Genomic DNA, 14,450 nt, shown 5'->3' on the forward strand with positions numbered 1-14,450 from the left:
GGTTCACACCATTCTCCTGCCTCAGCCTCCCGAGTAGCTGGGACCACAGGCGCCCGCCACTTCGCCCGGCTAGTTTTTTGTATTTTTTAGTAGAGACGGGGTTTCACCATGTTAGCCAGGATGGTCTCGATCTCCTGACCTCGTGATCCGCCCGTCTCGGCCTCCCAAAGTGCTGGGATTACAGGCTTGAGCCACCGCGCCCGGCCACAAAAGTAAATTTCTGATGGATTCCTATTAAGCTTAAAGAACAAAAGTACAGAAATATCAGTAGAAAGTGTAAAAGAAAATGTATATAATGTTAGGGGTGGGAATGACCTTCCTAAAAATTGCACGAAGTCCACTGACCATAAAGGAAAAGAGAGACTTCTGTGTGACATACGATATCACAAACAATGAAATACAACTGAACAAATGTCAGGCTGAACAAGATATTTTGAAACAGGAATTAAAAGAAATTAAAGAATGTGTAAGCAAAAACTCAGATGTATGTAAAAAAAAAACCCCAATTCCCCCTAAGAAAGAAAAAGAGGTGGAATTCTCTAAAAATTAACTGCCTGTTTTTCTGACTGTGGCTAGTGAGCCTTATCTCTCCTTTCCCAGGCATGGCAAAGACCCTGTTTCTCTAGCTGTGCAGCTGCAAGGTCACTAGGCAAATAAACTCAAGTCGTAAAACATATTTCTCCTTGAAAAGTAAGAAATGATGTAATGCATGTCTCAATTGACTTTGTTTCTTGCTTCTGTAATACGCTTCCCCCTGCACAGATCTCCCCCAGCCCCAAAAAATGCTTAAAAGGTAACCTGACTCTTTGTTTGGGGCTCAGTTTTTTTTGGATGTTAATCTGAGCCGGTGCACCTAAATAATAATAATAAATCCTCCTCAACCCCTCGGTCTCTCTGATTCCTAAATTATCCCACTGCATTTTGAAGTATTGTAACATATATGATTAAAAAAAGGTTAACATCCCTAATACACAAAAAGCTCCTACAAATATGAAAAAGATAAATAACTTAAAAAAAAAAAAAAAGATATGAACAGGTCATTCATGGAAAAATACAAATGACTAATAAAGTTAAGATCCTCAAATTCATCAGTGATCTGAGAAATGCAAATTAAAAAGAGAAACACTTTCACCTATCAGATGATTAAACCTTCAAAACCTTAATGAAAGCCAGTGTGGTCCTGGGAGGTAAAGTGAACTCACACCTGTTGGTGTAGCATTCTGAGAGAACGATTCAGTGGTGTCCATTGACATTTCATGTAAACATATCCATTGTCTTGGCAATTCCACTTCGAGAAATCTACCCAGAAATCACTTACGCAAGTGCTCAAAGGTATGTGAGAAACTTGATAGGGGTTGGTTAAGTAAACGGTACCTATCCTGTGGAATGCTAAGCAACTGTTCAAAGAAGAGAGTAGACCTGTATGTCCCGACATGGAAAGATGTCCATGATATAGTGTGACTTACAAGGTCAACCTGTGGGACAATATATAGCATGAGATACATATATATGTATATATACATATATATGAGATATATATATAACTTTCTTATGCATATATCTGTAAATCTATATGATATATATGTGATATATATGTGTGTATATGTCGATCTCTCTATATACAATATCTATATATACATATGTCTCATGCTACATATTGACATATAGTATATCAATATATAGCATATATAGTATGTATATCTATATGCTATATGTAGATATCTATCTATCCATCTATCCATCTATCTGTCCATCTATCTGCCTATCTACCTATCTATCTATCTATCTATCTATCTATCTATCTATCTATCTATCTGGCTTGTATAGCATAAAGGTAATGAGCACAGGGTATGGCACCAGAATGCCTGGTTTTGAATCTTGGCCCTGCCACATACTAGCAGGGTGATCTTAGAAGAATCACTTCAGTTCTGTGTGTCTCAGTGTCCTCTTAACAATGAGAATTAGTGAGTTAACGTACATCAAGCATTTAGAACAGGGGCTGGCACATAGTAAATACTGTAGCAGTGTTAGCTGCATAATAATAGAATTCCGTGTACCTTCAAGTGTCAAGAGTGCTCACCTTGAAGAGCGGACAGAAGTGGAGGTATAATAGGGAGACTCACTTCCTGCTTCACCTTTCTGTATATATTTTTTTAACTCTACGAGAACCTGCATTACTTTCAACGTTTAAGAACAGTAAAATGAAATTATTGGCTGGGCACAGTGGCTCACGCCTGTCATCCCAGTGCTTTGAGAGGCCGAGGTGGGTAGATCACTTGAGGTCAGGAGTTCAAGACCAGCCTGGCCAACATGGTGAAACCCTGTCTCTACTAAAAATACAAAAACTTAGCCAGGCCTGGTGGTATGCGCCTGTAGTCCCAGCTACTCAGGAAGCTGAGGCTTGAACCTGGGGGGTGGAGGTTGCAGTGAGCCAAGATCACGCCACTGCATTCCAGCCTGGGCAACACAGTGAGACTCTGTCTCAAAAACAAAAGAGAAGAAAAGAAAAGAAAAGAAAAGAAAAGGGCCTCTTACTGCTGGAGATGTGTGTATTTTCTAAGAAAAATGGTCTAGAAGGTTTTTTTGAAAGATTAACTTGGTGTCCACAATTGAAACTGCCTCCCTAAGAGGGAGGCCCTCCATTTTACCCACAAACTAAGGGTGAGTCCGGGTCTGAAACAAGTGGAACACAGGATGGCTCTTTCGCTTCAGGACATAGAGAATGGCATGTAAGAACTAACCCAATGCTGCTGCCATTACTCACAGTCCCAGAGGGGAAAGCAGTCATGTCTTCTGTCTGCACTCTGCAGACCTAACCCATCAGTTCTCAAACTCCTGTACGGGTCCCATGGTATCTGGACATGTTCATCCTATGGCGTCTTAGTTCCCCACTGCCACCCCTTCTGTTCCCTGCAAGTCTTCCCATTAGTCTTTCTTCCCAGTGGTTCTTGAGAACATTCCTGACCCCTGACACTCCCGTGTGGACACACAGGTGGCTCAGACTTTCCCTGTCCTCCCTGGGCTATCATTTTTCTGTTTCCTCAAATGAATGAAATAAGAGGAGTGGAAAGGATGAGAATCTTACCTGGAAGGCTTTGTTTGAGGCTCCTTAATAAAGGAGGGCAAGGCGAAGAGAAAGAAGACCAGGAGAGCCAGGAGCAAGGACCACTGGATGCCTTGGCTCAGGTGCCTGCATCTCCACAGGCAGGACCTCATGGCAGTGGGTCGGGTTCTAGAGGAAGGTTCTGCATGTCCTGGGGCCTTGATGTAGGCAGCTGGGAGTCTCACCGCTCAGGTTTCCTGGCCGGGAAGTGCACACTCTTTGTCTTAACAATGAGCCACTCCGGCAAGTGCTGAGTTTATCAGTCTCTGCCAGGGAAGGGAGGAACCGCCTTCACTGCTTTATAAAGGCTTATAGGCTGGCGTGGCTTGAAGGAAGGGAAACTCCTTATGTTCAAACACGTTCACCTTCCTTGTCTTTGTCTCTGAAGCCAATATCTGAAAGTCAAGCTTTATGAGAAAAATAACCACATTATATGCGATCTCATCTTGGTCAGGTTACTTAACCCATCTGCCTCCATATAAATGGAAAAAGCAGTTATCTTCCTTGTGGGATTATCATGAAGACACCTTGAGGCCGCCATGGACAATGCTTTGTTTGTGGTAGGCACCCAACACACATGTTCAACACTTTAGCTCAACCTTCCCTGTTTCTCATCTGAAATCATGACCATTACAACAATGACCAGCACGTATGAGGGCTCGCTCTGAGCCGGGCACTGGTGAGTCTTCACAGGCACTCATGAAACCCTCACAGCCACTCTAGGGGCTGGGTGCCGTCATCATCTCCATTTCACAGAGGAGGAAACGGCCTCCAAGAACAAACTGCCAGCCCAAGATCACACGGCGAGCCACTGGCTTGGGGTCCAGATCCAACTGACCTGGAGGTTGCATTCTTTTTTTAAGAAATAGAGATGGGTCTCAGTATGTTGCCCAGGCTGGTCTCAAACTCCTGGACTTAAGTGATCCTCCCACCTCAGCCTCACAAAAAGCTGGGATTACAGGCATCAGCCACCACACCCGGCCGTGATTGCATTTTTCTTTTCTTTTCTCTTTTTTTTTTTTTTGAGACAGAATCTCACTCTGTCACCAGGCTGGAGTGCACTGGTACAATCTTGGTTCACTGCAACCTCCGCCTCCCGGCCTCAAGTGATTCTCCTGCCTCAGCCTCCCGAATAGCTGGGACTACAGGCACCCACCACCACGCGTGGTTAATTTTTGTACTTTTAGTAGAGACGGAGTTTCACATCCAGACCATGCTGGCCAGGATGGTCTCAATCTCCTGACCTCGTGATCCACCCACCTCGGCCTCCCAAAGTGCTAGGATTACAGGTGTGAGCCACTGTGCCCGGCCGATTGTATTCTTACCCACTGCTTAGTAGCACCTACGAGAAATCATTCACTCTACCTTGATCAAAGCAATGCAAAACAAAACCCACATAATTCTTGGGAAAAAAAAGTACACCTCAGAGGAAAAACATCAAGACCATTTGTAGAAAACTTAAAAAATTCAGAGAAGCAGCCCTCCGTAAAGTACTGTGGGTTAGTCATTTTATAAAAATATTGTCCAGCGTGTTGAACTGTGGGAAAGGTTTTGGGGTCTGGGCTTGTTGTTCACACCTGGCAGTGGGCGTTTCTCCTAATGTACAGTTTTCAGTTCTGTACACAAGGCTCTTGGCCTTCACCCATGGCATGCACCAATAAATGATTAAACCACCATCCTCAGGGAGGACGAAAACGGCAGGAACATACGTCTGAGCAGCTGAGAGTAATACAGACGACTGATGGCTTCCTTTATCCCCTACCATACACTGCAACTCACAGCTCTGTTCCAAGGCATGGGCTGGTAGCAAGGAGAAACATCTCTGTTAGTACTGACTCAGCCTCTCTCTTTCTCTCTCACTGTGCCTAACCTACAGACACTCGTACATTAACTCTATAAACATTTTCTGAATGGATCTGTACAAGTCATAACTCTTTGTCCTAACTGGCCCCTTATCCTAGGTTCCCTTATGCACTTGACATGTACAATTATATTCCTGTATCTTGGTGCCTGCTTGCAACGCTATGCAAATAAAGTGCACAGTGAAAAGGCATTTTCTTACTCACAGCACTGGTGTGACTAAACACAGTATCTCTTTCATCGCACCCTATGTTCTGAAGAAGGCACTGGCTCTCGGTGCTCGCTGCCTTCCGCAGGGCGTGGAGATCCACTTGAGCTCCTGGGTGCAAGCTGAGCTACTGTGGACAATCTGTCCCTCTCACCACATTAAGAGGCAGGTTGAACTTGAAGACTTTGAGGCCAGCTGGTGTGGCAGGATAATCCAGAGTCCGAGTTTCCTGGTTCTCAGGTTCCAGCCCACTGCTGCTGTAGCATGTGCCTGGGCAGAATGTGGGATCCAGAGAAGTGTATGTTTTAGGATAAATTGACTTTCCATTTGTTTTGTTTTTGTTTTTCGAAACAAGGCCTCTTTCTGTCACCCAGGCTGGAGTGCAGTGGTGCAATCATAGTTCACTGAAGCCTTGAACTCCTGAGCTCACAAGATCCTCCTGTGGCAGCCTCCCTCAAAAGTAGCTGGGATTACAGGTACGTGCCATCACACCTGGCAACATTTTTTTTGTAGAGATTGGGCGGGGAGGTCTTGTTATGTTGTGCAGTCTGGTCTTGGTCTCAAGCGACCCCACTTCAGCCTCCCAAAGTGCTGGGAGCACTTCGTGTGAGTCACGTGTATGAGCCGCCATGCCCAGCCGCCAATTATTTTTTAAACATCATCACAATTTTGTGTTTGGTAAGATCTACTTTTCTCTCCTTTTTATTATTTTATTATTTTATTTTATTCTCTTAAGCTCAATGGCAAAAACTTTTTCTCCTTTTTAAACTAAAGCTTTGAACTTTAGTCTTTGAACTTTAGTATATATCAGCTGATGGGACATGAGAGAACTTACATGCAGATAAGACTTATTAAAAGATAATTTTTCTGTAAAAGGTAAAATCATTACTCAGATAGACATAGGACATAAAAATGTGCTAAAGATTTGATTCTACTCATGAGAGAACCAGGCAGATATAATAACCAATTCAAAAGAGAAGTGCATGAGCACAAAGTAATTTAGATTGTTTTTCTTTTGCTGTTTTCAAGATTTTTCTCTATCTCTGGCTTTCAATATTTTGACTGCGATGTGTCTGTATGGGTCTCCTTGCATTTATTCACTTGGAGTTTCTTGGATCTACGTATTAGTGTTTTTCAACAAATTTCAGAATTTTTCAGGTATTATTTGTCTGAATATTTTTTTCTATCTCTGCCTCTTGAGCATTCTTTCCTAGGATGAGTATGTTGGTGTGCTTAACAGTATTCTACATTTCTCTGAGGCTCGGTTCATTTTTACTTATTATTTTTCTTAGTGTTCTTCATCTCTGTTAATCTGTCTTCATGTTGGCTGATTCTTCCTTCTGCCAACTCAAATCTACTACAGATCCCCTCTAGTGAATTTTTCATTTTGATTATTTTTCAACTTTAGAATTTCCATTTACTTAAGAATTTTTTTTATATCTTTTTAGTTAACATTCTTCATGAGTCATTATTACCATGGCTTTCTTTAATTCTTTTTTTTTTTTTTTTTTGAGGCGGAGTCTCGCTCTGTCGCCCAGGCTGGAGTGCAGTGGCCGGATCTCAGCTCACTGCAAGCTCCGCCTCCCGGGTTCCCGCCATTCTCCTGCCTCAGCCTCCCGCATAGCTGGGACTACAGGCCCCCGCCACCTCGCCCGGCTAATTTTTTGTATTTTTAGTAGAGACGGGGTTTCACTGTGTTAGCCAGGATGGTCTCGATCTCCTGACCTCGTGATCCGCCCGTCTCGGCCTCCCAAAGTGCTGGGATTACAGGCTTGAGCCACCGCGCCCGGCCTCTTTAATTCTTTAAACATGGTTTACATTAAAAACTTTTTTTTTTTTTTTTTTTTTTTGGAGACAAGGTCTTGCTCTGTCACTCAGGCTGAAGTGCGGTGGTGCAATGGTAGGTCACTATAACCTTGAACTCCTGGCCTCACGTGATCCTTTCTCCCCAACCTCCCTAGTAGTTAGGGCTACAGGCTAATTTATTAAAAAAAAAAAAAAAAAAATATATATATATATATATATATATATATATATATATATATATATTTTGTAGAAACAGGTTTTCACTGTGTTGCCCAGGCTGGTCTTGAACTCCTGGCCTTAAGCAATCCTCCTGCCTAGAACTCCTGAAGCACTGAGATTACGGGCGTGAACCACTATGCCTGGTCTACTTCGATTTTTAAAACATATTTATAATAGCTGCTTTGAAGTCTTTTTCCAATGTGTCCAACATTTAGGTCCCTTCAAAAGCACTTTTTATTGCCTGACTTTTTTTCCTGTGTATTTGTCACAGTTTCTTTGCATGTCATAAGTTTTTGTTGAAAACCAGACATTTTAGATAATATATTGTAGCAACTCTAGATGCTGAATTCCCCACTACATTGGGGCTTGGTGGAACTGTTGTTTGGGCATTTGTTTATTTAATTCTGAACTAATTCTATGAAGCCTATTTCCTGGTTTTGTGTGCAGAGTGTACAATTTCTGATGTTTCTGCTGAGTTTCTTTCTTTTCTCTTTTTTTTTTGAAATGGAGTCTCTCTCTGTCACCAAGCTGGACTGCAGTAGCGCGATCTTGGCTCACTGCAACCTCTGCCTCCCGCGTTCAAATGATTCTCCTGCCTCAGCCTCCTGAGTAGCTGGGACTTCAGGCGTGTGCCACCACACCCAGCTAATTTTTGTATTTTCAGTAGAGACAGGGTTTCACATGTTGGCCAGGATGATCTCAGTCTCTTGACCTCATGATCCACCCACCTCGGCCTCCCAAAGTGCTGGGATTACAGGTGTGAGTCACTGCACCCGGCCTTCTGCTGAGTTTCTTAACCACTGTGTCTGGTACAGTTTCCACCCTACAAGTGGGCTCTGGGTCGGGAAAGGGAGCCCCAGCCCTCTTGGCCACACCTGCATGGAATACAGTTTTTGCAGCACAGAGCTGGGAGAGATGAGAGACACCAGTGGCATGCCCTTCTTAGAGTGAAACTGTAGCCTGGAGTGGAGGCAGAGGGAGCCCCCCATCTTCTTGGGAAGCCACACCTGCTTAGGAAGAAGATAGGAGGGGGATGTGACTCAGGTGCCACAGACTCTTTATCCTTACTGGGATTCAGGAGATTTTCTTGAATAAATATTTCTTCATTTGCGGTATGTCCTTAGGACAACATAATTTTATTTTAATTATTTAAATAATTTTCACCAATTAGGTCAGGTGCAGTGGCCCACACCTGTAATCCCAGCACTTTGGGAGGCTGATGTGGGAGGATCACTTGAGCCCAGGAGTTGGAGACCAGCCCGGGCAACATGGTGAAACCCTGTCTCTATAAGAAGTACAAAAATTAGCTGGGCATGGTGGTGCATACCTGTAGTCCCAGCTACTTGGGGGACTGAGGTGGAAGGGTCACTTGAACCTGGGAGATCAAGTCTGCAGTGAGCTGAGATGGCACCACTGCACTCCAGCCTAGGTGACAGAGCCAGACCCTGTCTCAAACAAACAAACAAACAAATAATTTTCACCAATTAAATGGCTCTTCTATAGGGAAAGGACTGCTGAGTTCCTCACATAGCTGTCTCAGATGGTCTACCCATAACTCTTGTGGTGGAATGATATGAGCATAAAAGAAGGCCATGTGGCCTATTGTTCCATGAAAGGGCCATATCTACAAAGCAACCTGGTTGATTGAAAGGAGTCAATCAACCAGAGGAGGAGGCAGACAAATCGTTTTTCAGCATAGGATGTCTTACTGGGTAAATTTACAGACAGAAAAGCATGGTCTTGGGGGGACCACAGACATGTAGATCTCTACACTGCAACCCCTGAAATCTAGGGCTTCTGTCTTGGGGAAAAGTATATGTGCTCTGGAAGGAATGTGTAGGTGGCTATGAGTATCACTATACCTGTGATGTCTGCAACAGCATCTCGGATTGTCTTGAAGGAAAAGTGAAAGTTAAGATGAATAGGTGTTCCTACCTAAAGAGTAATACATCAACTAGACATTTGGAAGGCATTCTCTGACTCAGGGTAGGTAGGCAGATTAGCATTTAAAATAAAGTCGCTTTTGTCCCCACACATATGTTTTAGCATATAAAAGTTACATATCAAATTTTAAGTCAAAGTTACTTAAATAAAACCGAAATTTTAAATTTGATTTTGAAAATGTAATTAAATATTTTAAAAGCATACCTTGGAGATATTGTGGGTTTGATTCTAGACCACTGCAATTGCAGCAAAGTGAGTAACAGAAATTTTTTTATACAAGCTATGTTTACACTGTAATGTTTTCAGCCGGCCTGCCTTCCTTCCTTCCTTCCTTCCTTCCTTCCTTCCTTCCTTCCTTCCTTCCTTCCTTCCTTCCTTCCCTCCCTTCCTCCCTCCCTTCTTTCTTTTCCTTTCCTTTCCTTTCTTTTCTTTTCCCTTTCCTTCCTTCCTTAGTTCCTTCCTCCCTCCCTCCCTTCTCCTTCCTTTCCTTCTTTCTTTTTTCCTTCCTTCCTCCCTCCCTCCCTCCCTGCTTCCCTTTCTTTTCCTTCCTTCCTTTCTTTTTCTTTCTTTCCTTTCTCTTTCTTTCTTTCTTTCTTTCTTTTTCTTTCTTTCCTTTCTCTTTCTTTCTTTCTTTCTTTCTTTCTTTCTTTCTTTCTTTCTTTCTTTCTTTCTTTCTTTCTTTCTTTCTTTCTTTCTTTCTTTCTCTTTCTCTTTCTCTTTCTCTCTGTCTTTCTCTCTTTCTCTCCTTTCTTTTTGACTGAATTTCACTTCTGTTGCCCAGGCTGAAGTGCAGTGGCACAGTCTCAGCTCACTACAACCTCCGCCTCCTGGGTTCAAGTGATTCTCCTGCCAAAGCCTCCCGAGTAGCTGGGATTACAGGGTGTCCATCACCATGCCCGGCTACTTTTTGTATTTTCAGTAGGGACAGGGTTTTGCCATGTTGGCCAGGCCTTTCTCGAACTCCTGACCTCAGGTGATCCACTCGCTTCAGCCTCCCAAAGTGCTGGAAACAGGCGTGAGCCACCGTTCCCAGCCACTATAATGTTTTCTTTTGTGTGCAATAGCATTATGTCTAAAATACCAATGTACATGTGTTAATTTAAAAACACTTTACAGGCCGGGCGCAGTGGCTCATGCCTGTAATCCCAGCACTTTGGGAGGCCGAGGCGGGTGGATCACGAGGTCAGAAGACTGAGACCATCCTGGCTAACACAGTGAAACCCCGTCTCTACTAAAAATACAAAAAATTAGCCCGGCATGGTGGCGGGTGCCTGTAGTCCCAGCTACTCAGGAGGCTGAGGCAGGAGAATGGTGCGAACGCGGGAGGCGGAGCTTGCAGTGAGCCGAGATCGCACCACCGCACTCCAGCCTGGGGTACAGAGCCAGACTCCATCTCAAAAATAAATAAATAAAAAAATAAAAACACTTTATAGCCGGGTATGGTGGCTCACACCTGTAATCCCAGCACTTTGAGAAGCCAAGGCAGGCGGATCACTTGAGGTCAGGAGTTTGAGACCAGCCTGGCCAACATGGTGAAACCCCACTCTACTAAAAATACAAAAAGTAGCCTGGCGTGGTGGCGGGCGCCTGTAATCCCAGCTACTCTGGAGGCTGAGGCAGGGGAATTGCTTGAACCCAGGAGGCAGAGATGGCAGTGAGCTGAGATCGCACCACTGCGCTCCAGCCTGGGTGACAGAATGAGACTCCGTCTCAAAAAAATAAAATAAAATAAAATAAGACAACAGTAAAACTTGCTGCACAGATTGAAAGTTTTCTCTGTAACGTGATGTTTGATGCCATTTTGCCCATCCATAGTAGAAATTCTTTCAAAATTGAAGTAAATCGGCCGGGCGCGGTGGCTCAAGCCTGTAATCCCAGCACTTTGGGAGGCCGAGACGGGCGGATCACAAGGTCAGGAGATCGAGACCATCCTGGCTAACATGGTGAAACCCCGTCTTTACTAAAAATACAAAAAACTAGCCGGGCGAGGTGGCGGGCGCCTGTAGTCCCAGCTACTCCGGAGGTTGAGGCAGGAGAATGGCCTGAACCCGGGAGGCGGAGCTTGCAGTGAGCTGAGATCCGGCCACTGCACTCCAGCCTGGGCGACAGAGCGAGACTCCGTCTCAAAAAAAAAAAAAAAAAAAAAAAAAAATTGAAGTAAATCCTATCGAACCCTGCTGCCGCTTTATGGACTAAGTTTATGTAATATTACTTATTCTTTGTTTTCATTTCTTTTCTTTTTTAAGAACAACTCAGCAAAATAAAATTCCTGTTTATTGTTGGACAACATTGTTTCACACGTATATCAAACAGACCAAAACACACACACACACACACACACACACACACACACACACACACAAACAAACGCGGCAACTTTATAGACAAGAAAGGAAAAAAAAAAAAAGAAATTTTTTATCTTTAGCCTTTTTAACCATCTCATACAAACTAAGTACATACACAAACAAGTTACCGGAATGCTCAGAGTAAGATTGTTTTTCTATTGTCTTTTTTTTTTTTTTCAAGTTTTTTTGCTCCTTTGAAATTATAATGAACATGGTCACGCCATAAGTAAAGTCAGAAGTAGGACAGAGAATGTTCCAAAGGTTGGTTTGGTTATCTAAGATCACGTCTCAAAAAAAAAAGAAAAAAAATGGGTGACCCTAGGCCAGGTGCTGTAGCTTACGCCTGTAAACCCAGCTGCTTGGGAGGCTGAGGTAGGAGGATTGCTTGAACCTGGGAGGCAGAGGTTGCAGTGAGCTGAGACCATGCCACTGCACTCCAGCCTGGGGGACAAGGAGAGAAACTATCTCACAAAAAACGGCTGACCCTAACAATATGTACAAAAATATAAAATGTAAGTAAAAAATACAAATTTCCTTTTTAAGTATTTTTTATGGAGGTGAATTTATACTAATAATCATAGTAATATTCCTATAACAAGATTTTTTAATTTAAAAAATTTTTTAAATTTTATTTTAAGTTCTGGGATACATGTGCAGAACGTGCAGGTTTGTTACATAGGTATACGTGTGCCATGGTGCTTTGCTGCACGCATCAACCTGTCATGTAGGTTTTAAGCCCTGCATGCATTAGGTATTTGTCCTAATGCTCTCCCTCCCCCTCCCCCACCCCCCATCCCCGCCCCGAAAGGCCCCGGTGTGTGATGTTCCCCTCCTTGTGTCCATGTGTTCTCATTGTTCAACTCCCACTTGTGAGTGAGAACGTGTGGTGTTTGGTTTTCTATTCCTGTGTTAGTTTGCTAAGAATGATGACTTCCAGCTTCATCCATGTCCCTGCAAAGGACATGAACTCATTCTTTTTTATGGCTGCATTTAAAGTACTTTGAAGAAAAAAAGCAGGGCCTTGGAAGTTTTGGTTCTTTTTTCCTCCCCTGTTGCAAATTCTCATGGTTTGGGTTGTGTGGTAGAGAGCGCGTGTCGTCTGCAGGCGGTCTCTCTACTTGAAGGTGACTACATTTGGATTCTGAGATGGGAAGTGGAGGATGACTAGGTCGCAGCCATTTTTTTTTTTTTTTTAGTTTAATGTTTCCTTTTTTGCTGTCTAGTCGTCCTCATCAGTCTTCTGCTTCTTGCTATTGACATCATCATCCTCATCATCTTCAGCTGCCCACTTGCCTGTAGCAAACTCAGCTTCCTCGTCTTCATCTCCATCTTCTTCCTCACCATCACTTTCTTCTTCTTCATCTACCTCATTGTCAGCCTCCTGCTCCCAATTTTCCTCATTAGCGTTCCCGTTAGCAGAGGCATCTCTTCCATTTCCACCTCCTCCACAACTTTCTTCTTCTCCTTTAAGTCCCTGGTGGTGATCTTGGAGTTGGTGTCTATGGCTGCATCTGACATGGTGGGGCACGCCGGTGATCCAGTGCAGGGGATTAAAAAGAAAGCAAGAATTCCAGGACTCTGGCAATAAAGCTGCTGGAGTCCGTGGTGGAGGAGGAACCAAGGAGTCAGACGAGGAACAATGCAAACATGGCTTTTCAGAGCAGCCAGCGGGGGCTGTTTTCATTTCAACAGTGTTCACAGGATCTTCACCAGGAGTAGATTCCACCTCAAGAAACCCTCTTGGTGCATGCATAAGCAGCAACTTCTTATCCATAGAAGTTTGATCATGAGATTGCAGCAACTCAGCCACATCTTCAGGTTCCACCTCTAATTCTGCTTCTCTTGCTGTTTATACCACATCTGCGGTGACTTCTTCTACTGAAGTCTTAAGTCCCTCAAAGTCATCCACCAAGGTTGGAACCAACTTCTTCCAAACTCCTGTTAATGTTGATATTTTGACCTCTAGCCACAAATCATGAATGTTCTTCAGGGACTCTAAAATGATGAATCCTTTCTAGAAGGTTTTCAACTTACTTTGCCTAGATCCATCAGACAAATCACTATCTATGGCAGCTATATCCTTACAAAATATATTGCTTGAATAAGAAGACTTGAAAGTTAATATTACTCCTTATTCCATGGGCTGCAGAATGAACGTTGTGTTAACAGGCATGAAAACATTAATTTTCTTGTATATCTACATCAGAGCTCTTGGGTGACCAGGTACATTGTCAATGAGCAGTAATATTTTCAAAAGAGTCTCTTCTTCTTAGCAGTAGGTCTCAACAGTGGGCTTAAAATATTCAGTAAATCTGGCTGGGTGCGGTGACTCACGCCTGTAATCCCAGCACTTTGGGAGGCTGAGGTGGGCAGATCACAAGGTCAGGTGATCAAGACAATCCTGGCTAACACGGTGAAACCCATCTCTACTAAAAATACAAAAAATTAGCCAGGCATGGTGGCATGCGCCTGTAATCCCAGCTACCTGGGAGTCTGAGGCAGGAGAGTCACTTGAATTCGGGAAGTGGAGGTTGCAGTAAGCCAAGATCCAGCATGGGCGACAGAGTGAGACTCCTTCTATATATATATATTCAGTAAATCATTCTCTAAATGAGATGTGCTGTCATGCAGGCTTTGTCATTCCACTTCCAGAGCACAGGCAGAGTAGCTTTAGCATGATTCTTATGAGCCACAGGATTTTTGGAATGGTAAATAAGCAGTGACTTCAACTTAAAAGTCACCAACTGCATTAGCCCCTAACAAGTCAGCCTGTACTTTGAAGCTTTGAAACCAGGCATTAACTCCTTTCTAGCTAGAAAAGTCCTGGATGGCATCTTCCAATGTAAGGCTGTTTCTTCTAAATTGAAAATCTGTTATTTACTGTAGCCACCTTCATCAATGATCTTAGCTAGATCTGGATAACATGCTACAGGTTCTACAGCCAAACTTGCTGTTTTACCTTGCA

The 14,450-nt window shown here is 43.4% G+C and overlaps 1 protein-coding gene and 1 long non-coding RNA gene across 4 annotated transcripts in view; one reads left to right on the forward strand and one right to left on the reverse strand.

Annotated features, from left to right (window-relative positions):
- Nucleotides 1-14,450, forward strand: part of LOC105469204 (uncharacterized) — a 100,961-nt gene that overhangs the window by 77,194 nt on the left and 9,317 nt on the right. The window contains exon 6 of one of the 2 annotated variants that reach the window (XR_011616036.1): nucleotides 5,546-5,647. The exons of the other annotated variant lie outside the window; for it this stretch is intronic. This is a non-coding gene — a long non-coding RNA (uncharacterized lncRNA). The remainder of the gene's footprint in view (nucleotides 1-5,545; nucleotides 5,648-14,450) is intronic. 2 annotated transcript variants of the gene reach the window in all.
- LOC105469211 (ST6 N-acetylgalactosaminide alpha-2,6-sialyltransferase 1) overlaps nucleotides 1-14,450 on the reverse strand; it is a 43,507-nt gene that overhangs the window by 14,815 nt on the left and 14,242 nt on the right. Inside the window, exons 1-2 of one of the 2 annotated variants that reach the window (XM_011719979.3) lie at nucleotides 5,170-5,358; nucleotides 3,086-3,510 (exon numbers count right to left, since the gene is read on the reverse strand). In XM_011719979.3, the coding sequence (XP_011718281.2) occupies nucleotides 3,086-3,216 (131 nt within the window). In that variant the 5' untranslated portion in view covers nucleotides 3,217-3,510; nucleotides 5,170-5,358. Of the gene's footprint in view, nucleotides 1-3,085; nucleotides 3,511-5,169; nucleotides 5,359-14,450 lie in introns of those variants that run through there. The other variant, XM_071083618.1, reaches the window with a different exon arrangement.

The sequence above is a fragment of the Macaca nemestrina genome, chromosome 17 (assembly GCF_043159975.1).
Source record: "Macaca nemestrina isolate mMacNem1 chromosome 17, mMacNem.hap1, whole genome shotgun sequence".
In the NCBI taxonomy this organism is placed as follows: domain Eukaryota; kingdom Metazoa; phylum Chordata; class Mammalia; order Primates; family Cercopithecidae; genus Macaca; species Macaca nemestrina.